Genomic DNA, 26,872 nt, shown 5'->3' on the forward strand with positions numbered 1-26,872 from the left:
TCGTTGGCAAGGCTCCGGGGGTGGACGAGATCCGTCCCAAGTACCTCAAGTCTCTGGATGTTGTGGGACTGTCTTGGCTGACACGTCTCTGCAACATCGCGTGGCGGTCGGGGACAGTACCACTGGAGTGGCAAACCGGGGTGGTGGTCCCTCTGTATAAGAAGGGGGACCGGAGGGTGTGCTCCAATTACAGGGGAATAACACTCCTCAGCCTTCCCGGTAAGGTCTACTCCAGGGTACTGGAGAGGAGAATCCGACCGATAGTCGAACCTCGGATTCAGGAGGAGCAGTGTGGTTTTCGTCCCGGTCATGGAACACTGGACCAGCTTTATACTCTCCATCGGGTCCTCGAGGGTTCATGGGAGTTTGCCCAACCAGTCCACATGTGTTTTGTGGACCTGGAGAAGGCATTCGACCGTGCCCCTCGTGGTGTCCTTTGGGGGGTGCTCCGGGAGTATGGGGTCCGGGGCTCTTTGCTAAGGGCTGTCCGGTCCCTGTATGACTGGAGCAGGAGTCGTGTTCACATTGCCGGCAGTAAGTCAGACCTGTTCCCAGTGCATGTTGGACTCCGCCAGGGCCGCCCTTTGTCACCGGTTCTGTTCATTATATTTATGGACAGAATTTCTAGACGCAGCCAGGGGCCGGAGGGGGTCTGGTTTGGGAACCACAGGATTTCATCTCTGCTGTTTGCGGATGATGTTGTCCTGATGGCTTCATCAAGCCAGGACCTGCAGCAGGCACTGGGGCGGTTTGCAGCCGAGTGTGAAGCAGCTGGGATGAGAATCAGCTCCTCTAAATCCGAGGCCATGGTTCTCGACCGGAAAAAGGTGGTTTGCCCTCTCTGGGTGGGTGGTGAGTCTCTGCCCCAAGTGGAGGAGTTCAAGTATCTCGGAGTCTTGTTCACGAGTGAGGGAAGGATGGAGTGTGAGATTGACAGGCGGATCGGCGCAGCGTCTGCAGTGATGCGGACGCTGCATCGGTCCGTTGTGGTAAAGAAGGAGCTGAGTCCAAAGGCAAAGCTCTCGATTTACCGGTCAATCTACGTTCCTACCCTCACCTATGGTCATGAGCTCTGGGTAATGACCGAAAGGACAAGATCGCGGATACAAGCGGCCAAAATGGATTTCCTCCGCAGAGTGGCCGGGCGCACCCTTAGGGATAGGGTGAGGAGCTCAGTCACATGGGAGGAGCTCGGAGTAGAGCCGCTGCTCCTACACGTTGAGAGGAGCTAGCTGAGGTGGCTCGGGCATCTGCTCAGGATGCCTCCTGGACGCCTCCCTAGGGAGGTATTCTGGGCATGTCCTACCGGGAGGAGGCCCTGGGAAAGACCCAGGACACGCTGGAGGGACTATGTCTCTCGACTGGCCTGGGAACGCCTTGGGATCCTACCGGAGGAGCTGGAGGACGTGTCTGGGGTGAGGGAAGTCTGGGAGTCCCTGCTTAGACTGCTGCCCCCGCGACCCTGCCCTGGATAAGCAGAAGAAAATGGATGGATGGATGGATGGATATATATATATATATATATATATATATATATATATATATATATATATATATATATATATATATATATATATATATATATATATATATATATATATATATATATATATATATATATATATATATATATATATATATATATATTTAAGTGCAGACTGAATTCAGATAAATGCAGGAAACTTCAAATGTACATGGAAAGGTATATCAAAATGTAGAGGGATTAATAATATATGTTTAATTAATTAATTTATCAATTAAATTATTTTTCAATTAATTAAAAATAAAATGTAAAATTTTTCCATCTCTCAGTTCTGTCTGTTTAATGAGTGCTACCATTTTCATTTCTGTTCAGTCTCTTTTATATCCTGTGCTTTTATTGTGAAGGGCCCTTTTTCTGTCCGTTTTGTGCTGTTTTAAGCCTAAATCCTTTCGTCTCTGCTTCACTGACTTTGTTGAACCAGTTTCACGGCTGTAAATCTCTCCCAGACACAAGCCTCTGACAGTTTAAGCTTCTTATCAACTTTAACAACATGTTTTATATGAAAAAAACAACATTATCTGAATCATCGGAGTGGAGACGCCTATGGATTTATGATGACTGTAAAAATGCATTCAAATCTTTCAGCTTCTGCTCCTAAACAAATAAACCCCTCCTTTTAAACCAAAATAAAGTACAGAAGAATTTATAAAATGTTCTTCAAACTGCTGTCTTCTCTAAAAAAACAGGACAAGGACTACACCAGAGCTGACTGAACCAAAGCATTACTACCTGTCTAAACTGATTATAGACCATTACAGCCATTGAAGAGTCAGTTCAGAGAGAATCTGTTCAGGTTTATAGTACTTGAGGTACAACTGCAACAATGTGCCTACAAATCTGTTTTAATTGCAAGTTTCAAAGTTTTGTATCTTTTGCCCTGCAATTACATCACCACCTGGGTCTAAACTTGGAGGATCTTTACTGCCCCCTTGTGGGTTAAATTAAACAGGTCCTCAGTCACTGTTGAATACCATTGCCGGCATTTTGATATTGCCTTTATAAAAACTCAATCAATCAAATAATAACAGATCATATTAAATGATTTATTCCTACAGGACAGTACTATAAAACAGTACAACTCTATAAAATGTAGAACAATATGGAAATTATTATTAATAAACAGCAATAAAAACATTTAAAAACATCAGACATTTCCAAAATAAAATCTGTACAAACAGGAAATGCTGACTTTTCCCTTCAGAATAAAAGTCCTAACACAAAAAACATCCCTTTGATGAATTGTGAAATAGTTAAACAAGTACAGGTTTTATAGAGGATTTGTAAAATGTAACCGATTCTCCACAGAAATAAAGTTTTTCATTTACTGTTAAAAAGGTATATATAAAAAAGACACACTTTTAAATAAAAAATGCCCAAGCAAATTGCATCTCTGTTGACAGAAATCCATGCTGTTTTTCAGTCTCTTCTGATATTTTTTTCCTTTTTCATTTTTGTTTTAATACAGTCGAACCATGCACGCCCCTGATTGACTAATCCACCTGTCAATCATGCACATTTGAACTCAGCGAGACTCACCAGTGACCAGACTCACATCTTCATAAAGTACTGAAGTAAAACTTCCATTTTTCCATTAGACATTTGAAAAATAAAGAGTAAAAACGAATGCAGTTTCAGAATAAAAATGTAAAATAAAACTGAGTTATTGCATTAAGCTTTTGAGCTCTAAATACAAGTAGAAATAAGGCATAAAGCCTGTCTATCATGTACCATGTGATCAAACTGCTGCAATATGATTGGAGAAACGGTAAGGATTGAACAATTTGTGTTGTGTGGCTTCCTGTATTTCTGCGTCAAAGTGCCATGTAATCTTATTAACAGTAAATATTTATGTTAAAATAAGTCAAAACAAGAAAAGGCTCAAAATGGTCCAATTGAGTCCTTCAAATAAGTGGTTACAAATGTTCCGTAACTCCCTTTTTTCCATTCATAAAAAGTCTGTCTGATGACGTTACTAGAGTCCTTTGCTCTCATTGGTTGTTCACAGTGACATCACTGGGGTGTCCTGTCGGTGCAGTTCTGCCTTACAAACAGTGGTGGCACTGCAGTGGAGAGAGGAAACAGTGGGCGGCTCCTCATCCCCTGAACAGAGAGACATGGTGCTTTGTTAGAAATTACATTTAAAAAATGCATTTAAAACATGCTTATGATACAATTAACATTACTTACATATGTATGTATGTATATATTCATGCACACACACACACACACACACATATATATATATATATATATATATATATATATATATATATATATATATATATATATATATATATATATATATATATATATATATACATATACATAATGTTTAATAATAGGGTTCTGTTCAAAGTTCACATTTTACACATGTCAAAAAGACTAAAATGTGAACTGACAAAGTAGTACTAGTAGTTTTGTAACTATTGCATTGTTCAAATACATAAATAAATAATAAAATACAAGAATTGTATTTCAGAACATGTTTGTACATGGACAGGGCATTTTGTTGTTTGTGGATGAATTTATGGTACTTCAAAAATTGCAGCCTTTGAAATCTGAATGGACGCAATTAGCAAATCACAAATTGTGATTTTGATTCAATTAATCTTGCTGCCCTAATCTCAAAAGTAGCATTTCGTACCAAGTCCAGAGGAAGATGACTCGCTGTCAGCCAATGAGGAGGAGTCTACATGGTCATGTGACAGCCCATCCATGAGTGGTATGGAAAGCTCAGATGATGGCATAGAGGAGTCATATATTCCAGAATCCCGTGGGGGAGGTTCAGGGGGGGAAGGGTCTGGTCCCTGGTCTAGACCCTGGACAGGGCCCGAGTCTTGGTCCTGAACCGGTCTCAGCTGGTCCACAGCTGGTGGAGTCTTCACATATGGGACAATTACAGAGGACACAGCAGAGGAGGAGGTGGCAGGTACACTGGAGCTGCACCTGCACAACATAAAACAGTGATAAGTTTGTGAGACCAAAAGAAAGCAACAAAATACCACAATTAGAGCTGCATAATGTAACCCAATTTTCAAACCACGGAAGGAAGAGTTTTTTAAATGTATCTAACTTGCTTACGTAGTCCTCATTCACTCTTTGGCACATCGCTAATATTAATATGGAATTTTTTTCTGATTCAGGGACATTCAAACATGCAATACTAGGGTCTATATCATGTAACCCACATACTCAACTTTCTGTTTACGGGTCTCTTTTGAGAACTTGTTTATTGCAATGGATTTTCATCACTCAATAGCCCTTGCAACTGTCATTTTTGTCACTCTCCAAGACAATTATAAGACAACACTGTAGCAATCAGGAATGTGCAAAGATGTACCTGTAAATGGCTTGGTTGAGGTTCAAGTCTGATACATTTTTAATCAGCAATTTTCACTGTGTCTTAAATAGTTCTTTATTATAGACAACATACTCAATAGTCTAAAAACTGTGGTATGCAAACTTGTTCTGGTGGTATGCAGACTCCTCTTCAGTAGTAGTCTTCAATAATTACTATAATTGGTCCCGTTTCAGACCTGGCTTTAGCCCTAGTTTAATCCTGTTATAGATCTGGTGGTACACAGAATGCTAAATATTTTCTTAGGTGACACTTTGTGTGTAAAGTTTGAACCACTGGTCTAAAGGTATGGACATGTTTTGAGTTTACTGGAGTTTTACCTGGAGGAGGCTCTAGGCAAGGACTGAGAGCAACGTGGACCCGGATCATAACCAGGACTATAACTCGGACTTAGACTTGTCACTGAGCCCGGGCCGGATCCTGGCGCCAACAAGACCAGGTTCCTCTTTGGTGCTGAGTCTAGAGTTTTCACTGCAACTTCATTCAGGACTAAACTGGACTGTGGGGCTGATGTGGGTGTGGCCTCGCAGGATACAGGAAGTGAGCTGGGGGCGGAACTTCCTGTTTGCGAATGCAGTTGTTGGTCGAACCAGTCGGGGTTCTGCGAGATGAACTGGTGCATGTTACAGATGGAGACATACAGAGAGCGACCAGATTTGCTCCTGAAGTAGTTCCTCCGTGAGATGTTAGGGGGTGCTCCATCCCACAGGGAGGAGTGCGACGAGTGCAGACGAGAAAAGAGCTGTGGCAACTGGTCCATCAACTTCAGCCTGAAAAAAGAAAAAAATATGTTTGAAAATATGATATTTGCGCAATAATCCAATCTTCTATTGTGTGTTATGTCAAATAAATAAATAAATAAATAAAAATACATATTCTTTAGAGCAGAAAAACCTTCAGCTTATACTAATAATGAGTCCTAAGTTTTTGTAATAATAATACTGTCTTTGTACGACTTAATTTGAAAAGCTTCTCAAAGTACTACACTAGCGCTCCCCCTAACAATTATTTTGCTACTCAATTATAATAGTAAAAGGCACGTAATTATGAGCATTTACTCAATCTGATGCAAACTCAGGAAGCACTCAGTTTCAATTTTCCCCAAATAGCCATCTATTTGAATACACAAATCTCCTGTTTAGTTTTTAAATTTACAGTGTGTAACTTTCTGGAGGTGACATCTCACATGCATGAATCCATGGAAACAGAAAGGTAAAACCATACCTCCGAACATTCTCCATGGAGATGGATAAGTTTTGCCATATAGTAGAATATTATAGCCAAAAGAAAAACATTTCCATGGAAACAAGCAAGAGGCCCTCCCCCAGGCCAAAGAAGAGTCAGGTTTGTGGAGACACAAGCACTCACAGTAAAGATGCATGTTTTACATTTCATTTTTAGTGCAATAATAACCTAAATGGAAAAAAAAAACATGCTTTCATTTTATTTATTTATTTATTTATTTTTTCCTTAAAAAGTTCCATAGGTCCAGCTTTAAGTCCATAAATCCTCACTTATTGTGAGTCACTCCAACTGCATGTTTAAGAGCCAACAAAGACCAGAATTAAAAATAATTTTGGTATTGATGGTTTCCAGGTTTCCCTATTGATTACACTTCAGTACATAAAATGTCCTAAAGGTAAATTCCCAAATGATTAACCTGAGGATTTCTATTACTGACGAGACCCATTCATTTTTAATCTGATCTATGTTATAACATTGTTTCGTCATCAAAAAGATACCTGGTTTTGTTTCATTTCGATGACACATGTTTAACACACAGGTGAGTCAACGAGGGGGGGACAAAGGTGTCTGCTGTTCTGGGCCCCAGAACTGGACCCTTCTATTAATTTATATTTGAGGAGGAGGCTTCTTGCCCCAGACCCCTAAATTTCTGTAGACAGGCCTGTTAATACACAAACTATGCATATTTTGGCTGTTCTTCTCTCAAACAGAAAACACTCTGTTGCACCGTGTGGTATCATGTGGTACTACAGGTGCTCCACTGTGTTTTTAAACTCCATACACCATTAAAATCATTTGGATAATTTCAGCCCTGGAATTGCCTATCACTGCTGAACAAAAGGTAAAAGCTAGCTGTTAATTTGAAAGCTTAATCGTCATGACATCACAAGGTGAACAGGGTATTTTGACCTTTGGCGATGTTGACAAACTAATAATAAAGGATTACTCAAACATGTGTGAATGAAACAAAACAATTCCAGGTATGTTTTTGAGGAGGTAACAACATTCAAACATGTCCTAAACCTCACAATAGGCAATTTGCATAATAAAGGACTTTTAAATAAAATGTAACAATATTCATTTTAGCTGTTCCCAACCAGTAATTAATAATAATTATTTATGTATTGTTTATTTGAATAGGGACAGATACAACATACATAGATTAATATGCAATTAAGTAATTTGATGTGGATATCACAGTATGTTATTTGGATGCAGTTATGGCCCTGTTATAAAGAATTGTAAAACCTCTTCTAAATTAGTACCATTTGAATTAAACAGTGTCTTAATAGTAGATCAAACTCACCTTGGGGCCAGGGTGAGCGCTGTAGGGATGTCATTCTCTGTGGAGTAATCAAAATAAACAGCCATGAAGCGGCTCAGCTCTTTCTCACTCTGTTTGGCCAATCGCAGCTGCTCTGAGATCATCGCTACAGTAACCAGGAACAAGTCACCCCCACTGCTGCTGCCGATTGGTCCGCTGTCCTTGGAGGTGCCACGTTCACTGCTGCTGAGTGGCCCACTGTCTTTGGGGGAGGAGCTGCTGTTGCCACGGCGTCCAATTGGAGTTTTTCCACGGCGACTCTTCCTCTCAACAAAATAACTGTCTCAACATTTGGAAATAGATCAATTAAATTGACAAAAATAGCCAATTAGATTACATTACTTTCCTGTTATACATTATAAAGTATTGTTGCCACTCTGAATCCTCCTGAATCAACAAACTGAAATTTAAAAATACTGACACCTGCTGTGAGTTTTCATGTACTGCAAACCTGTCATAATACTTATTTATATTTGTTTTTTTAGATCAAAACATTAACTAGAGTACTTAAAGACTAGAGAGGAGTTTTTAAATCACGGTAAAACTAACATCTTATTATGCTAATGTGCATTTGCTGATTATCAGACAATAAAATGCTTACAAATTAGGAACAGATAGTATGCAGCAGACTTATTTAAATTCACCCATGTCGACTAGCTCTGGGGACATGGAATGTCAGACGGGTCAGGGACAGGTCTCTCACTGTTGTGTCGGCCTACGGGCCAAGCAGCAGTGCGGAGTACCCGGCTTTCTTGGAGTCCCTGGGAGGGGTACTAGACAGTGCACCAACCGGGGACTCCGTTGGTCTCCTGGGGGACTTCAACGCCCATGTGGGTAACGACAGTGACACTTGGAGGGGCGTGATTGGGAGGAACGGCCCTCCCTGATCTGAACCCGAGCGGTGTTTTGTTATTGGACTTCTGTGCTAGTCACAGTTTGTCCATAACGAACACCATGTTCGAGCACAAGGGTGTCCATCGGTGCACGTGGCACCAGGACACTCTAGGTCGGAGGTCGATGATCGACTTTGTTGTTGTGTCATCTGACCTCTGACCGCATGTCTTGGACACTCGGGTGAAGAGAGGGGCTGAGCTGTCAACTGATCACCACCTGGTGGTGAGTTGGATCCGCTGGCGGAGGAGGAAGCCGGACAGACCTGGCAGGCCCAAGCGCATTGTGAGGGTCTGCTGGGAACGTCTGGCGGAGCCCTCTGTCAGGGGGATCTTCAACTCCCACCTCCGGGAGAGCTTCTCCCTGATCCCGGGGGAGGTTGGAGACATGGACTCCGAGTGGGCCATGTTCTCCACCTCTATTGTCGATGCGGCTGCTCGTAGCTGTGGTCGTAAGGTCTGTGGTGCTTGTCGTGGCGGCAATCCCCGAACCCGGTGGTGGACACCGGAAGTAAGGGATGCCGTCCAGCTGAAGGAGTCCTATCGAGCATTGTTGGCTCATGGGACTCCTGAGGCAGCTGATGAGTACCGGCGGGCCAAGCGTGCCGCGGCTCGGGCAGTCACAGAGGCAAAATTTTGGGGTTGGGAGGAGTTCGGGGAGGCCATGGAGGAGGACTATCGGACGGCCTCAAAGAGATTCTGGCAAACCGTCCGACACCTCAGGAGGGGGAAGCAGTGCTTCACCAACACTGTTTACAGTGCGGGTGGAGAGCTGCTGACCTCGACTGGGGATGTTGTCGGGCGGTGGAAGGAATACTTTGAGGATCTCCTCAATCCCACTGTCACGTCTTCCAAGGAGGAAGCAGAAACTGGGGACCCAAAGGCGGACTCGTCCATCACCCTGGCTGAAGTCACTGAGGTGGTTGGCAAGCTCCTCGGTGGCAAGGCTCCGGGGGTGGACGAGATCCGTCCTGAGTACCTCAAGTCTCTGGATGTTGTGGGGCTGTCTTGGCTGACACGTCTCTGCAACATCGCGTGGCGGTCGGGGACAGTACCTGTGGAATGGCAGACCGGGGTGGTGGTCCCTCTGTATAAGAAGGGGGACCGGAGGGTGTGTTCCAATTACAGGGGAATCACACTCCTCAGCCTTCCCGGTAAGGTCTATTCCAGGGTACTGGAGAGGAGAATCCGACCGATAGTCGACCTGGTCGTGGAACACTGGACCAGCTCTATACTCTCCATCAGATCCTCGAGGGCTCATGGGAGTATGCCCAACCAGTCCACATGTGTTTTGTGGATCTGGAGAAGGCATTCGACCGTGTCCCTCCTGGTGTCCTTTGGGGGGGTGCTCTGGGAGTATGGGGTCCGGGGCTCTTTGCTAAGGGCTGTCCGGTCCCTGTATGACCGGAGCAGGAGCTGTGTTCGCATTGCCGGCAGTAAGTCAGACCTGTTCCCGGTGCATGTTGGACTCCGCCAGGGCTGCCCTTTGTCACCGGTTCTGTTCATTATATTTATGGACAGAATTTCTAGGTGCAGCCAGGGGCCGGAGGGGGTCTGGTTTGGGAACCACAGGATTTCATCTCTGCTGTTTGCAGATGATGTTGTCCTGATGGCTTCTTCGAGCCAGGACCTGCAGCAGGCACTGGGGCGGTTTGCAGCCAAGTGTGAAGCGGCTGGGATGAGAATCAGCTCCTCCAAATCCGAGGCCATGGTTCTCGACCGGAAAAAGGTGGCTTGCCCTCTCCGGGTGGGTGGTGAGTCTCTGCCCCAAGTGGAGGAGTTCAAGTATCTCGGGGTCTTGTTCACGAGTGAGGGAAGGATGGAGCGTGAGATTGACAGGCGGATCGATGCAGCGTCTGCAGTGATGCGGTCGCTGTATCGGTCCGTTGTGGTGAAGAAGGAGCTGAGCCCAAAGGCAAAGCTCTCGATTTACCGGTCAATCTACGTTCCTACCCTCACCTATGGTCATGAGCTCTGAGTAATGACCGAAAGGACAAGGTCGCGGATACAAGCGGCTGAAATGGGTTTCCTCCGCAGAGTGGGCGCACCCTTAGGGATAAGGTGAGGAGCTCGGTCACACAGGAGGAGCTCAGAGTAGAGCCGCTGCTCCTACACGTTGAGAGGAACCAGTTGAGGTGGCTCGGGCATCTGCTCAGGATGCTTCCTGGACGCCTCCCTAGGGAGGTGTTCTGGGCATGTCCCACCAGGAGGAGGCCCCGGGGAAGACCCAGGACACGCTGGAGGGACTATGTCTCTCGGCTGGCCTGGGAACGCCTTGGGGTCCCACCGGAGGAGCTGGAGGACGTGTCCGGGGTGAGGGAAGTCTGGGAGTCCCTGCTTAGACTGCTGCCCCCGCGACCCGGCCCCGGATAAGCGGAAGAAAATGGATGGATGGATGGATGGATGGATAGTTTAATTCTGAGTCTCACCGAAGTCCTTTGGAGCAGATTGTCATGATGAAATCTGCTTCATCCAACTGTCGACTCAACCACGACATCTGTCCCTCTCTGCACATATCCAAATGCTCCCACAGGTCCAACACAACCTGAACACAACATGAGGTGTTTAGGGACAGTACGATAAAACAATGCATGTTCAAATGTTTCTACAAACTCAACACCAATGGTGTTGCTGTTTGGGAGAGGCCTATTTTTATGTATGGCCTAATTTGAACAGCCCAAGTCATTTTAATTAGTACACATCTGACATCAAAAGCCTCCTATCTGTTCCCTTCTCTTCCATTAAAAATACTGGTAGTTAAAGGTGCACTATATAGCTTTTCTGCTCGTCTGCATGAAGATGTTATTGTTTCCGGGAATGCTCCACAGTATGGCTTTAATCTTATGTATCTCCATGGTGGTGTCACTAGGTAAACTGAGAGCTGTTTTGTTTTGCTTTTTTTTAGGAAAGAAAAAAAATACCTTTACATGATGAAAAACCAAAAGAGATAGCTTTAATGCAATACTGTAGAATATTCCAGACCAAGCAACATTAATATCTACATGGAGATGGGAAGGTGACATAACTTCTAACAGAAAAGTTACATAATGCTTTTAAATAAATATTTCTTGTTGATTTTCAGCGCTGTACCTCACATCCACAGAAGTCTTGCAGGAAGTAAGCGAAGGCCTGCACCACACTGTTGTGTTTAGGACAGTCCCTGTTTGAGTAACACAGGAACACCTTGGGGCGGGGCCAAGGACGCTCTGAGATCAATGCTGCGCTCTGATTGGAGGATTCACTGCTCTCCTCATCCAGGTGACTGTAGATGTTTTCTGCAAGGAAGATAGAAAGGGGATAATTTTCTTATCTCAAAGCATACAAAGCAAACACGGCAAAAAAGCTGCTAGTTTTAAAGTTAAATTGCATTTCCATGTCTTATGAGAAACTGCACATGAATGTCCCTTAATGTTTTAATTTCCACTGGATAATTGAGAAATAATTTAGATAAGTTTGACCTTTTATCTGGTTGTTATGCAGCATTCACAAGTTTAAAGAGGGGGTAATTTACTTCTATCAGGTATTATCACAACACAATCAGAGTGCATCCCACTAGTGAAACTACAGCACATTGCATCAGGTTTATCAAGTTGTACTGTACAGTTTTGTATCATGCTTTTGTATATTTATAGAGAATTATTATGTGGGAGCATGGATGACAGGCTTGTGGGTGGAGCACTGGACATAATTTTACAGTTTAAGGCAAGGAGAGTTCAAATAGGGCTCAGGCGAGATCACTAAAATACTCAAACATGTATGGATGACATCTAAAACCACTTCCGGCATGTTTTTCATGAGGGAACAATAGTATAACATGGTAGAAAGAGCTAAAAAAAAAAAGAAAAAGAAAAGAAAAATACCCCTTTAGTGTTTCCACAAAGCATAATTACAGTCTCATATGAATTAACTTGTTTTGGTGTTTTGTTTTTTTTGTTCAATTCATTATGACTAAAAGCAATTGAATAATGTCCAATTCACAAGCTCATATTTTCGTATAATTAGAATGTCCTCTGTGAAAACACAGAGGATAACCAAATATACATCAGTGTAATTGGTGCTCTGAGAGACTTTTTTCAGCTTTTGTGTAAATTCAAATTGTTGCTTTTAAATCCATTTCAATTCATAAACAAAGAGCATGTATTAGACTCAGACCTTGTTGTTTCTTGCGGCACATGACAGTGAAGAGGGTGGCAAAGGCGGAGAGGATGACCAGAGGGACGGTAATGGCCATGGCTCTGATTGGACCGGCCCACGGAGAGTGGACTGAAAAATAAAGACACATTTAGGATCACAGATATCACACCACTGGCTTTCAAACTGTAGTACGTGTGATTAGCAGGTCTCTGGTTGTACACATTATTTCATAATTAAGCTTATTTGGAAATATTTCCTAGTAAGTGAAGTGTATTATTAACGAAGATCACTTGTTTTGGGTATTTTGATTTAATAATATTGCAGTGTTTGTGTAAAAAAAAAAGATTACTGTATTTTCCAAATAACGATTCATTACTACCCTGATTAATTGCTGCAGCTCATCTGTTTCAGTTTTTTAGCCCTGATTATATCTAAACCCTGCAGACTCAAATCTACAAGTCAACAGAGTTTTATATGGAGCGCAAAGGCCACCCTTAGAGATACAAGGGTCACAGAGGAAAATACTGTGATAATTTAATGAGACCACGCTCACAGTCCGCTCGTATCAAGTGGATCTGTTATCTGTAGATGTATTTAAAGGTGTGTGGTGAACTAGGAAACACTTATGGAGTCATACTTGACTGGGACACTATTAGGTAGGTGGGGGATGTCTAATCAAGTAGAGATTAGACATAAGGGTGGCAGGGAGGTAAGGGGGAGACGAGCGGGGATGAACGGGAAGGGGAGGGACGTATGGGAGTAACAGATGAAGTGGGTTTGGGAGGGGGGAGGGGGCATCGGGTGAGCATTGGATTAAATATTCAGTTTGCGTTTTACAATTCATTTTCTCTATGTTACTTACTTGTGTGACTAACAGATCATATGGCAAGTGCATTAAAAGTGGTCACGTTTAATGTCAGAGGTCTAAGGCACCCTACTAAATGTAAACGAGTCATGGCATTTTTGAAAAAAACAAAAGGTTGATATTGCATTACAACAGGAAACTCATTTGTCCAGTGGGGAACACAAAGCACTCCATAGAGATTGGGTTGGACAAGTATATTATTCAAGTTATAACCAAAATAAATGGGGAGTTGCTATTCTAATTAATAAAAATACACCCTTCTTACTTAAATCACAACAGGACGACCCAGGGGGCAGATATATTATAATTAAAGGAACAGTTTCAGGAAATGGAATTACTATTTTAAATATCTATGCCCAAAATGAAGATAGACCACAATTTATGATAGAAATTATAACATTGTATTGTCAATACAACAACAAATTAGGGCTTATTGGTGGGGACTTCAACTGCTGTATGGATAACAATTTGGACAGAAGCTCATCAGGCTTGGGCAATCCAAAAACATTACAAGCTTTAGAGGAGGCAACCAAAAAGACAGACCTCACTGATGTGTGGAGGCACTTTAACCCCACAATAAAAGATTATACTTATTACTTTTATTCAGCAAGACACAATAGCTACTCTAGACTGGATTATTTCTTTTTACCTTATAACCTTCTCTCATCAGTAACTTCATGCACAATTGGACCAATTCTAATTTCTATACCTTTCTCTTACATTATCAAATCACAGATCTCAAAATAAATTTTGTAAATTTAATTTTTCATTTTTTAGCTGTGCAGAAACTTGTGACAACATTAGGAAATGGATCCAACAATATACTAAAGAAAATGTTGACACATCCGTGAGCCCTGCCACAATATGGGATGCAGCGAAAGCCGTCATTAGAGATCATCTAATTTCCTATACATCAGCAGGGAAAAAAGAAGCAAATAGAAAAGCAGAAGAGCTGCAGGAAAATTACAAGTTGCAGAGCATAATCACAAACAATCGCCAACACCAGAAAATATGAGGAAATTAAATAAAAACCAAACTCAATCAGATACAAACAGAACAAATCAAGAAGATGCTACTCTTCACTCGAAAAAGACACTATGAATTTGGAAATAAACCAACCAGATTATTGGCATACCAACTGAAAAAAGAACAAGGTGATTGCATGATTAAATGCATACGATCTTCCAAGGGAAAGCTCAAATATGTCATTGAGTCAATCAAACATAACTTTCAAAACTTTTATATGCAATTATGTTCAACAGAAAATCCACCAGAAACTGAGATAACTAATTATCTGGAAAAAATATCTCTCCCTACTCTATCTGACCAAGATAAAAAACAATTAGATTCTCCATTTACAGCAGATGAAGTCCTGGAAGCCATTTTGTTATTGCCTTCTGGAAAGTCACCAGGCAAAGACGGATATACAATTGAATTCTATAAAACTTTCTGTCCCGAATTAGTCCCTCTGTTCATGCCTATGCTCCATAACTTCTGTGAAAAAGGTATACTCTCCCGATCAATGGACACAGCAATTCTATCCCTTATTCACAAAGAAGGTAAAGACTCTTCTGAGTACTCATCCTACCGCCCAATCTCCTTATTACCAGTTGAGTTTAAAATTATTTCAAAATTATTGCAGGAAGATTACAAAAAAGATTTAAAAAACTTATCAACTCTGATCAATCAGGTTTTACTAAAGCTACATATGCATCTGACAATATCAGGAGACTTCTAAACATTATTGACCACTCAACCCTATCAAAAAAACAAGCATTAATTTTATCTTTAGATGCAGAAAAGGCGTTTCATAGGGTCGAATGGTCCTACCTTTTACAAGTATTAAAAAAATGTAACCTTGGGGATAATTGCATTAACTGGATTAAATCATTATATAGTGAGCCAAAAGCTAGAATCTCTATTAATGGAACTCTCACAGACTGTTTTGGTCTGACCAGGGGTTGCCGCCAAGGATGCCCTTTGTCTCCCATTTTGTTTAACCTGGCAATTGAACCCTTCGCAGAGTCGATAAGATATAACAATGAGATTCCCAGAATCACAGTTTGAAAGGTGGAAAATAAGATTTCATTATACGCAGACGACATTGTTCTATATGCTACAGAACCTCAAAAATCCATTCATAATTATCCGTTAATAATAGAAGCTATTGAGAATTTTGGAGCTGTGTCAGGCTACAGGGTTAACATAAAAAACACATGCTTTACTTCTTAATACAAATCTAACAAGGCAACTTAAAGAATTGTCCCTTTTTCCTGGACACATACGGCTTTAAATACTTAGGGGTAAATATAACATCTAATCTAAAGGAACTCTTTGAGACAAACTACATGCCACTACTCCTTCCCATTTCACTCCTTGGTAGGATTGATGTAATTAAGATGAATATATTACCTCATTTTATATACAGTACCTGTATCAATCATTACCATGCTACCGTAAATTTCGGACTACAGAGCGCACCTTGATATAAGCCGCACCAGCTAAATTTGAAGAGAAAATCAATTTTGTACATATATAAGCCGCACCTGAATAAAAGCCGCAGGTTTTCATATTGTAACATGAGATATTTACACAGAAAGACGCTGCACCGACACGCTTTTTTTTAAACTGTGCCTGAAAATTGGCACCAACACGACAACAACACGGGATGAACACATCTGCAGGTTTAGAAAATAAAGCTGCACCAACACGGAAAATCTGCTTTTATTTCCTCTGAAAACTTTTGTCGTCTTTTTACATTGACCAAGTTGGATTCATTGATGTCGAGCTTACGTGCAGTGGCTCTATTTCAGGGGTCGGCAACTCGCGGCTCCGGAGCCGTATGCGCCTCTTTCAGCCTTATACTGCGGCTCTGCGTGGCTTGGGAACTGACACTGACACAGCTCACAGTCCTGCGTAAAGAGCCCTGATTTTCAGACGTTGTGCGCACAGGGGTCAGGAGCAACTTTGGCCCGTCCCTAATGACACACTAATAAGCTCGTCCGTAGATGTATCATGAAAATCCTGCTGGAAATCGCCACAGAAATCTATTTGATGTAGTGATAAGTTTATTATCTGCTCTTGTCTCCGCGGTGACGTATCACGTATAACACATCAGACGCGACGCACAAAAGTAGAGCCACAAGCGAGTGAAAATGAGCCAAACAAAAGTCTTTGGAGAGCTTTTAACAAAGGGGAAAAGGACAACTGAGGAGCCAGAAGAGGAGACTACGACCTCCAAGAAAAAGAAAGATAAATTTAACAGACAATGCCTACTTAAAATCTGGGTTTGTCGCTACAGGTGACTCTCACGCACAGAGTCCGCTCTGCGTAACATACGGGAAAAGCAAATAAGGCAATGAAACCTTCAAAACTGCTTTGGCACATGGAGAATAAGCACCTGGGATTAAACGATACGCTACGAGTTTTTTTGTTGTTGTTTTTTTAAAGAAACTGCGGAGTAGAGTAGACATAATCACATAATCAGCGCGATGCATGATGCAGCGGTTTGGTGAGTTGTATTTTTTTAATGCACTTAAGTTGTTTTTGCCATATTTATCTGCCACGTGTAGAAGGCTTGTCCGTGAAAGTAAAACCTACATTATTCCGTTACATTATTGTTATTATACAGTGTTATCTTCATTTTAGATGTCAAAAAGTATTTGCGGCTCCCAGTGTTTTATTTTACGTGGAAAGTGGGTCCAAATGGCTCTTTGCGTGTTAAAGGCCGACCCCTGCTCTGTTTCCTTTCTGTTTCTTTATCTTAAAAACTGCATCATATCCATTTCATGATGCGCAAAATGATCGTTCAAAATCAAAACTAGTGAATTCTTCAGAGCAGAATCTTTCCCCACGTCTGTCCTCACTTTTATGTTTACAGCTAGAGAGCGCCCCCCAGGGGCCGTTATCCAGTAAAATTCCATATATAAGCCGCACTGCTGTAAAAGCCGCAGGGTTCAAAGCGTGGAAAAAAAGTAGCGGCTTATAATCCGAAATTTACGGTATATTGATAAACCATTCTTTAAATCGCTGAATAAACATATAACTCAATTTATCTGGAAAAAAGGTACACCTAGAATTGCTTACAAAACACTATCCAAATCCAAAGATAAAAGGGGATTGGAGCTTCCAGACTTCCAACTGTATTACTGGTCATGTCAAGTAAAAGCTATGTTAGGCTGGCTTGATACTCAAAGTGCTCCCCACTGGACATTCATCGAGAGAGAACTTTGCTCTCCTGTTTCATTGGCGTCATTACCATTTATTAATAATATTAAAATGCTATCTCCTATAGGGAGAATTTATGTTGTGTATGACATTTTGTGTGCTTGGCAAGACGTTAAAAAACACTGTGGACTCTCAACATTTATATCAACGTTAGCCCCACTATCCTCAATCTCTGACCTCCCAAGCTCGATTGGAAAATCGTTGCTGGCAAACTGGAGAAAATCTGGATTAATGCAGTTCATCAGTTATTTAAAATAACACTCTTAAAAACGTTTATGATTTAACTGAAGAATTTGGAATACTAAAGCATGATTTTTATAAGTTTTTACAAATGTGTCATTGTATTACTACGTTGATTAATCAAAACGTTTGGCAATGGAGGTTTCAGAGTTAGAGAATATGCTATTAAATTTCAAATCTTTGAAGGGACCTAGGGTCTATACATTTCTAGCTAACAAGAGGAGTCAGCTCTTCCTTCTCTAAGATATATATGGCAAAAGATCTGGGTGTTGACGAGCAGTGGAGTAAAATTACTAATGGTGTCTTTCTGAAGATGTCAAGCAACAGAATATTAAAACAAAACTATACATTTTTGAATAAAGTATATCTGACCCCACTCAGGATGAGTAAAATGTATTCTAGCCTGTCTCCTAAATGTAACAGATGTAAATCTCATACAGGTTCTTATTTTCACATGTTTTGGGAGTGTAATCATTTAAGAGAGTTCTGGAATTTAATACACGACTTTACTGTTAAAATTGCTAAAAAATCCCTTAAGATATCCCCCTATTAGGAGTCTGTTTGGCGTAGAATATGATATAGAAATGAATCCAATACTACAGAAACAACTGGGTATCATATCATACTTATCAAAAAAATGTATTCTATTAAATTGGAATACAGAAAATCCTCCTACATTTGGAATATTTAGACAGCTTCTACTTGATATCTCTCATTTAGAGTATCAAACGTATGCATTAAAACATAGGACAGACCTATACAATGATTTATAGGGGTGCCTTATTGACCGCTGACCTTTCAAATGTTTACCACAGGTCAAACTCCAGACTAGAAATCAATGTAATATTAAAGTTATGTATGTGAAGACCATAACAATTATTATTATATATACATTTTATAAACTGATAATAATTAATTATTATCTTATTTTATATATATATATATATATATATATATATATATATATATATAATATATATATATATATATATATATATATATATATAAAAATATATATCATTAACTATATATCATTAACTACTAGAACAGAAGTTTATAATGGTAGTAGAGTCATAAATAGCATTGAGCTGGAATGTGACCTGCTTTCAGGTAATATTATTGATGATTGTATGTTGGAGAGGGGGCAGATGGTGACCATCAGAGAACCAAAGGAAGGATGCAAATCAATTATTATTTTCTTAAAATTTTTTTCTATTGTTAGTTTTATTTTATTTTCTTATTTATTTATTTATTCTATCCTTTTTTGCATACTCGGTGTGTTTTGTTTTCTGGTCAACTTTTATGCCCGTAATATTGATTTTCATTAGTAGCATCACTTATTATGGTTACCATACTTGGTACTTATATATATATATATATACACACACACACACACACATGCATAAACATATACATTGAGATGTATGTGCATCTGCTCCTGTGTTTACCCGGTAACCAGGGAGGAGGGGTGGGAGGGCTAAATAAAATGTTAAAATGCAATAAAAATTATGAATAAAAAAAAGAGGAAAATACAGTGTGAAATGTCCAGGCTTTGGGTGTTTTACAAAGATAGAGGAGATTTAATGTTTCAGTTGGTCTCATCTCTGAAGTACCATATTTTTTAATTACCTTGACTGACATGGAATTGTGTCTGTCTCCTTGTCACATTGCTGTCGTCTCTGAGCTGAAAAACAAAACCAGGAACATGAATTAAAGCAAATAAAAATAACAGAATATTATTTTAAACCCAGTTCACTCTGTAGAGGTTAGAATGAGACAAATAATCATACATCAATACATTTTATGTTGTGATAATCGGCCACAAAGATAACTGGCACAATAAACCAGATTGATGTTACCCTTTAGATTGTTATAAGTCAAAACAACAACAAGCACAATTCTTTACTAATAGTTTTTAACTATAATGAACAGATAATAATTAATATCCATAACACTTTAAACTGTGAGAAATTTTAATCAATTCAATAGATAAATATTGTGATATTGTCATTAATTACAATTATTTTGCCCATGATAATCGTGGCACAAAATTTTCTGGTAGAGTTGCCTGGGAGAATTGTACCTCGATGCTGTAGGTTCCAGGAGTGACGTCATAGAGGATACAGGTGGTTCTGGGCTGGTTCAGATCCTGACAACAAAAATGTTTTCAAAAATTATATACAAGAGTCAGTGAGATTTATGACTTAAAAGTGCACTGCGTAACTTTTCTGGTAAAGGTTCTGCAACCTGCTTATCTCGAGAGAAATGTTATTGCTTTACCTGGAATTATTCCACAAAATGACTTTAAACTTATCTATTTCCATAGGGACAAGCAGGTGAAGCCAAGTTCCATTCTCAGTGGAGTGCAACTTTAAGTCACACAACTCACTCAATGCCAAATTACATTCTCACAGCGAGAATTCATATTGTAGCAATAAAAGCATCTGTATGTCGTAACGTGTGGTGTAGCGTACCAAAGATGTGCAGGACTCGGGACAGGTTTACAGTGTTTTATTTACAGTTAGTGAAAGGTTCAGTCTTAATAGTTCATGTAACACACACAAGGAGCGGGGAGCGGGAGGCGAACCAGACGGGAGTGGTGCCGAGCAGGGACGTGAAACCAGGACCGAGACGAGGACAGGTTCAGGGTGATACCAGAGCACGCCAGGCAGAGATGTCCAGAGCGGGCACGAAGACAGCCAGGGCCGGAGCACGACGGGACCAGGAGCAGGCCAGGGAAGATCCAGCAGGGATAGTCCAGAGAGCGGGAGACAGGGCCGGAGACGGGAAGCAAGCCGGAGACCAAGGCGGGGCAGGAGGAAGGCAGTGAGGAGGACTGTAACGGGGCTGGAGCGCGGAGGCAGGAGCAGGGACGAGCGAGAGCAGGAATCTGGAAGGTAGCAGAAATCCGGTAAGTAACGGGCGGACAGGCAACACCAATACAAAGCTAGACTGAGGCATATACGTTGACACGTAGACGGTCTGGTCACCGAGTGTCTGAAGCTCATCCATCTTAAGCTCCGCAGCAGGTGGAGGTGATTGCGCTGATGTGCTCCAGGTGCGCGCAGGAGGAGCCAGCAACTCCGCTCCGGACTCAGGCAGGTGCGGGAGGGGGAGAACACACAGGGAGACACAAGAGAGGCAGATAATACGTGCCTCATGACAGTACCCCCTCCCTAAGGGCCACCTCCTGGTGGACCCTCCGGCTTGTCAGGATGGGCGCGGTGCAATTCTCTCACCAAGTCGGGCTTCCAAGATACGTGCCCTTGGCACCCATGAGCGCTCCTCCAGACCGTACCCCTCCCAGTCCACCAGATATTGGAGGCCCCTTCCGCGACGACGGACGTCGATGAGGCGGCGGACGGTGAAGGCTGGGTGACCGTCCATGACCCGGACAGGCGGTGGGGGATCGGCCGGAGGGCACAGGTCACTGGTATGGACGGGCTTGACCTGAGAGACGTGGAAGGTCGGGTGGATACGGAGAGACGGGGGCAGTGACAACTGGACGGGTTGATGACCTTAGTGATCTTGAACGGACCAAGAAAACGGGGGGACAGCTTGCGGGAATCAGTTTTCAGGGGGATGGTCTTGGACAATAGCCACACCATTTGGCCGGGTTGGTATGCGGGTGCTGGGACGCGGCGCTGATCCGCTGCCGCCTTGATGCGTCTGCCTGCCTGAAGGAGAGTGGCCCTCGTCTTCGTCCACACCCTGCGGCAGCGCTGAAGGTGGTGCTGGACAGAGGGAACCTCCAGATCCTTCTCCTCCGACAGAAATAGTGGAGGCTGGTACCCGAGGGAGGCCTGGAATGGGGAGACATCAGTGAACGAACTCACCAATGAGTTATGGGCGTACTCGTCCCAGGGGAGGAAGGAGGTCCAGGTCATAGGGTTGGTAGACACTACGCACCGGAGGGCTGACTCAAGGTCTTGGTTCGCCCTTCAGTTTGCCCATTAGATTGGGGTTGGAACCCAGAGGTGAGGCTTACCGTGGCCCCCAGACCCTCACAAAAAGCCCGCCACACCTGTGAGGTGAACTGGGTCCCCCGGTCCGAGACGATGTCCGTTGGGATCCCATGAAGGCGAAAGACGTGGGCGGTGAGCTGGTCCGCGGTCTCCTTAGCAGTGGGGAGCTTGGGTAGGGCAATGAAGTGGGCGGCCTTCGAGAAGCGGTCCAGTACCGTGAGGATTACTGAGTTGCCCTGGGACGCGGGAAGGCGGTGACGAAGTCTACTGCCATGTGGGACCAAGGCCGCTTAGGAACTGGAAGGGGAAGCAGAAGTACCGAAGGAGGTGAGTGGGATGCTTTCGCCCGAGCACATACCTGGCATGTGGCCGTATAGTCTCGGGTGTCTCGGTCCATGGTGGGCCACCAGAAATGCTGCTTAAGTAGGGAGAGAGTCCGACAGCAGTGGGCCCACTCGAGAACCTGGGGACGGACAGGGTTAGATACGAATAATTTGCCAGGTGGGCCATTACCTGGGTCGGGGTCATTGGCTTGGGCCGCCTGGACCACGTCCTCGACCTCCCAATGAACCGCCGCCACGACACAGGCGGATGGAAGGATGGATTCGGAGGCGGCGGACTTCTCTTCTTGGGAAAACTGCCGAGAGAGAGCATCGGGCTTAACGTTCCGGGACCCGGGGCAATAAGTGAGGGTGAAATTGAATCGGCTAAAGAAGAGAGACCAACGGGCCTGGCGGGAGTTTAAACGTTTAGTGGATTGGATGTAGGCGAGGTTCTGTCCAGACTAAAAATGGAAGCTCCGCCCCTTCGAGCCAGTGACGCCACTCCTCCAGTGCCAGCTTCACCGCGAGGAGCTCCCGATCACCTACATCATAATTGGCCTCCACTGGGGTCAAGCGATGTGAAAAAAAGGCGCAGGGAAAGAGACGGTTGTGGGGGTCAAACCTTTGAGACAGTACGGCCCCCACCCCAGTGTCCGACGCATCTACCTTGACAATAAATTGACGCAACGGGTCAGGCTAGTGAAGGATGGGAGCGGAGGTAAACAGGTGCTTGAGCTTATCAAAGGCGGATTGGGCTTCAGGGGACCAGGTGAATGGTAATGCGGGTGAGGTCAATTTAGTTAGGGGGGAGACGACTCGGCTGAAGTCGCGGATGAACCGTCTATAGAAATTGGCAAAGCCGATGAACCATTGTAGTTGCTTGCGGTTGGCGGGAATAGGCCAATTAGCGACAGCCTGGATCTTCTCAGGGTCCACTTTCACCTGGCCTCGCCCCACGATGAACCCCAAAAAACTAACCTCCTCAGAATGGAATTCGCATTTCTCAGCCTTAATGTACAGTTTATTTTCCAGTAGGCGTTGGAGGACCTGGCGGACATGATGCTGGTGTTCCTGCGGAGATTTAAAAAAGATTTAAATATCATCAAGGTATACAAAAACAAACCGGTTAAAAAAGTCCCGGAGCACGTCATTAATGAAGGCCTGGAATAAAGCAGGGGCGTTAGTTAGGCCGAAGGGCATGACTAGATATTCGAAGTGGCCGAGAGGGGTCTTAAAAGCAGTCTTCCACTCATCCCCCTCTCTTATGCGCACCAGGTGAATCGCATTCCATAGGTCGAGCTTGGAAAAGATGGTTGCTCCGTGGAGGGGTGTGAATGCGGAGTCCAAGAGAGGAAGTGGGTATTTGTTTTTTACTGATGTTCTTAAGCCCCCTATAGTCTATGCAAGGACGTAGTGTCTTGTCCTTTTTAGTTACAAAAAAGAATCCTGCACCAACTGGGGAGGAGGATGGGCGGATGATACCAGCGGCCAGTGAATTCCGGATATATTCTTCCATAGTTTTGCGTTCAGGTTTGGACAAATTATATAGGTGACTAGACGGTAAGGGGGCACCTGGCAGGAGATCAATAGAACAGTCATAAGGCCGGTGTGGGGGCAACGAGAGTGCCCTACTTTTACTAAACACCTCCTGGAGGTCATGGTACTCCACCGGAACAGCTGAGAGATTTGGGACGTCCGAGGCGGGACTGGAAGTAGAGTTGGCCCTCCCTCCAGGTGACAGGGCTGACTGCAGACACTGGGCGTGGCAAGTGGGGCTCCAGCCTGATACTTTTCTCCGGACCCAGTCAAAAACAGGATTGTGCATCTGCAACCAAGGGTAACCCAGGACCAACGGCGATGAGGGAGTGGACAGGACGTGGAAGCGAGGAACCTCGCGGTGATTCCCAGATAAGACGAGTGTTATAGGCTCGGTGACCTGAGTCACGCGGGCGAGGAAGCATCCATCTAGTGCCCGAGCATCGAGGGGATGTTCGAGGACCTCCAGTTTAATTCCACACTGCTCCGCAAGCTGTTTGTCAATAAAATTCTCCTCGGACCCAGAATCGACGAGGGCTACAACAGGTAAAGTATCCGCGTGAAGACACAGGGTAGCGTTCAACAAAAGTCTATTGTTCCTTTCTGGGATGTGAGACTGACCCACCAGTACTCCCAGTGCTACTGGCGGGCTCCCCCTTTTGGCCGAACCGGGCAACCAGCAATGAAATGTCCCCGCTCACCACAGTAGAGACACTCCCCTGCCAGGCGGCGACGTTGGCTACGTTCCTCAGCGGCCACGCTGGTCCGGCCTAGCTGCATCGGCTCAGCTGCATCGGCTCCTCCGGAGGCAGTGGGGAAACACGTGTCTCTCGCGGGGCCGGCGACCGGCGTCTCTCCCTCCGTCGCATCTGCAGCCGGTTATCAATCTGGTGGGCCAACGAAATGAGAGACTGTAAATCCGGGGGCTCATCTCGGGAAACCAACTCATCCTTTAAATGTTCGTTAAGTCCCTTTAAAAAAGCAGCCCGCAGCGCACTGTCCGTCCAGTCAACCTCTACTGCTAGCGTCCAAAACTCTATGGAGTAATCCGCTACGGACCGGCGCCCCTGGGCGAGACTTAACAGGGGGGCAGCCGCATCCGCTTGGTAGCAGCGGGAGGCGGGGTCGGAGGCGAGGCGGCGAGCAGAGCCGCGACTTGACCGGTCAGCTGGGACACTTGTTGAGTGAGGGTCTGGTTATAGTCCAAAAGATTCCGGAGGGACTGGTCGTGCTGCCCAATAATCATTTCGTGGGCCTTTTCGTGGGAAAAGGCGTGGCGCAGCGCCGGATCCGGTCCCGAGTCTGCTTGGTCCATGTTTGGCCAGACCGTTCTGTTGTAACTGTGGGTGTAGCGGACCAAAGACGTGCAGGACTCGGGACAGGTTTACAGTGTTTTATTTACAGTTAGTGAAAGGTTCAGTCTTAATAGTTCATGTAACACACGCACAGGGAGCGGGGAGCGGGAGGCGAACCAGACGGGAGTGGTGTCGAGCAGGGATGGGAAACCAGGACCGAGACGAGGACAGGTTCAGGGTGAGACCAGAGCACGCCAGGCAGAGATGTCCAGAGCGGGCACGAAGACAGCCAGGGCCGGAGCACGACGGGACCAGGAGCAGGGCCAGGGAAGATCCAGCAGGGATAGTCCAGAGAGCGGGAGACAGGGCCGGAGACGGGAAGCAAGCCGGAGACCAAGGCGGGGCAGGAGGAAGGCAGTGAGGAGGACTGTACCGGGGCTGGAGCGCGGAGGCAGGAGCAGGGACGAGCGAGAGCATGAATCTGGAAGGTAGCAGAAATCCGGCAAGTAACGGGCAGACAGGCAACACCAATACAAAGCTAGACTGAGGCATATACGTTGACACGCAGACGGTCTGGCACCGAGTGTCTGAAGCTCGTCCATCTTAAGCTCCGCAGCAGGTGGAGGTGATTGCGCTGATGCGCTCCAGGTGCGCGCGGGAGGAGCCAGCAACTCCGCCCCGCTCCGGACTCAGGCAGGTGCGGGAGGGGGAGAACACACAGGGAGACACAAGAGAGGCAGATAATACGTGCCTCATGACACTGTCATTAAATTAATGGAAGAAAAATACTCCCATAGAACCTTACAAGCAAAACACATCTCCATGGAGACAAGCAGAAAAGTTACATAGTGCACTTAAAAAATAAACTGATGAAACAGCCATAATGCTCTTACTGGTTTGCAGCGCTGCATCTTGAAGGGTCCGTCCTGTCTCAGTTTATAGTAAAAGTAGTACACACTGAGATGAAAGGTCGAGGGGGCGGGATCAAAGGTCACATGGAGGTTAGAGCCAAACTGAGACACATTCAAGGACTTGGGCTTCCAGACTAAGAAAGTGAGGAGGGAAAATACAAGAGAAGGGGGTAAAGTTGTTGTACATTTCAGAAAATAACTTTTAAACATTGGTGGAAAGATTACTGAAAATTTGTACTCAAGTAAATGTACAGTTACTTGGCTAATAATGTACTCAATTACAAGTGCGAGTACTGCTGTCAAAATTGTATAAAAAGTACACAAGAAAAATACTACTCAGAGTACTAGTTACTTTTCCTTTTTTTCTTTTTTAAAAACAATTTTAGAAGCATTTTAGATCACACTTTTATGCAAAACTTGAAAGTGGAATTCAGTTTTTTTTTTTACTGTAATCTGCATATTTTCTGAGTTCTGGCCAATCAGAGAAGGTGATGCAGTGCTGTTATAATTATGTAAATCTAGTAAGTAATTATAAAGTACAAGTTTAAAAATCAGTTAAAGAAATATGAGTATTAGTGATACTTTCCACCCCTACATTTAAATTTAGCAAAAATAGTGGGGAACAGGTTGAAAAAAATTTGACTCAAACTCACAGGGTTTACACACGAGGCTCTCAGCTCCCAACAGCACCTCACAGGCTGAAAATACAAGACAATACTGCATTCATATCAAGTAATACAATGGATAATACAGTTTTATATATGCTTGATTTCCAAAGGTCACGAGATTCACTGCATGGCAGAACGATTTATGAAAAATATTGAATTGCGATTTTTCTGATGAGCATTGTGATTGATGTGACTTTGAATCTTGTATTTAACCATAAATTCCAATTCTAAACAGGTCAAGACAGAAATATGAATTGACAAACTAACACAAGAATCACATTTCGAAACATGTTTGTACAGATCTAAACTATAATAAGACAGGGCTTTTTGTTGTTTGTGGAGAAAATT

The 26,872-nt window shown here is 43.7% G+C and overlaps 1 protein-coding gene across 1 annotated transcript; it reads right to left on the reverse strand.

The window, feature by feature from the left end:
• Positions 1 to 2,575: 2,575 nt before the first annotated feature.
• LOC117378073 (interleukin-17 receptor D-like) lies at positions 2,576 to 26,548 on the reverse strand. The gene is made up of 11 exons (XM_055224740.1): positions 26,510 to 26,548; positions 25,839 to 25,990; positions 19,910 to 19,975; positions 19,456 to 19,510; positions 12,513 to 12,623; positions 11,451 to 11,635; positions 10,790 to 10,905; positions 7,453 to 7,749; positions 5,222 to 5,671; positions 4,188 to 4,489; positions 2,576 to 3,643 (listed from the first exon to the last, which is right to left on the reverse strand). The coding sequence occupies exons 2-11, from the start codon at positions 25,854 to 25,856 to the stop codon at positions 3,543 to 3,545; spliced, it is 1,701 nt and encodes a 566-aa protein (XP_055080715.1). The 5' UTR covers positions 25,857 to 25,990; positions 26,510 to 26,548; the 3' UTR covers positions 2,576 to 3,542.
• Positions 26,549 to 26,872: the final 324 nt, after the last annotated feature.

The sequence above is a fragment of the Periophthalmus magnuspinnatus genome, chromosome 10, assembly GCF_009829125.3.
Source record: "Periophthalmus magnuspinnatus isolate fPerMag1 chromosome 10, fPerMag1.2.pri, whole genome shotgun sequence".
Classification (NCBI taxonomy): domain Eukaryota; kingdom Metazoa; phylum Chordata; class Actinopteri; order Gobiiformes; family Gobiidae; genus Periophthalmus; species Periophthalmus magnuspinnatus.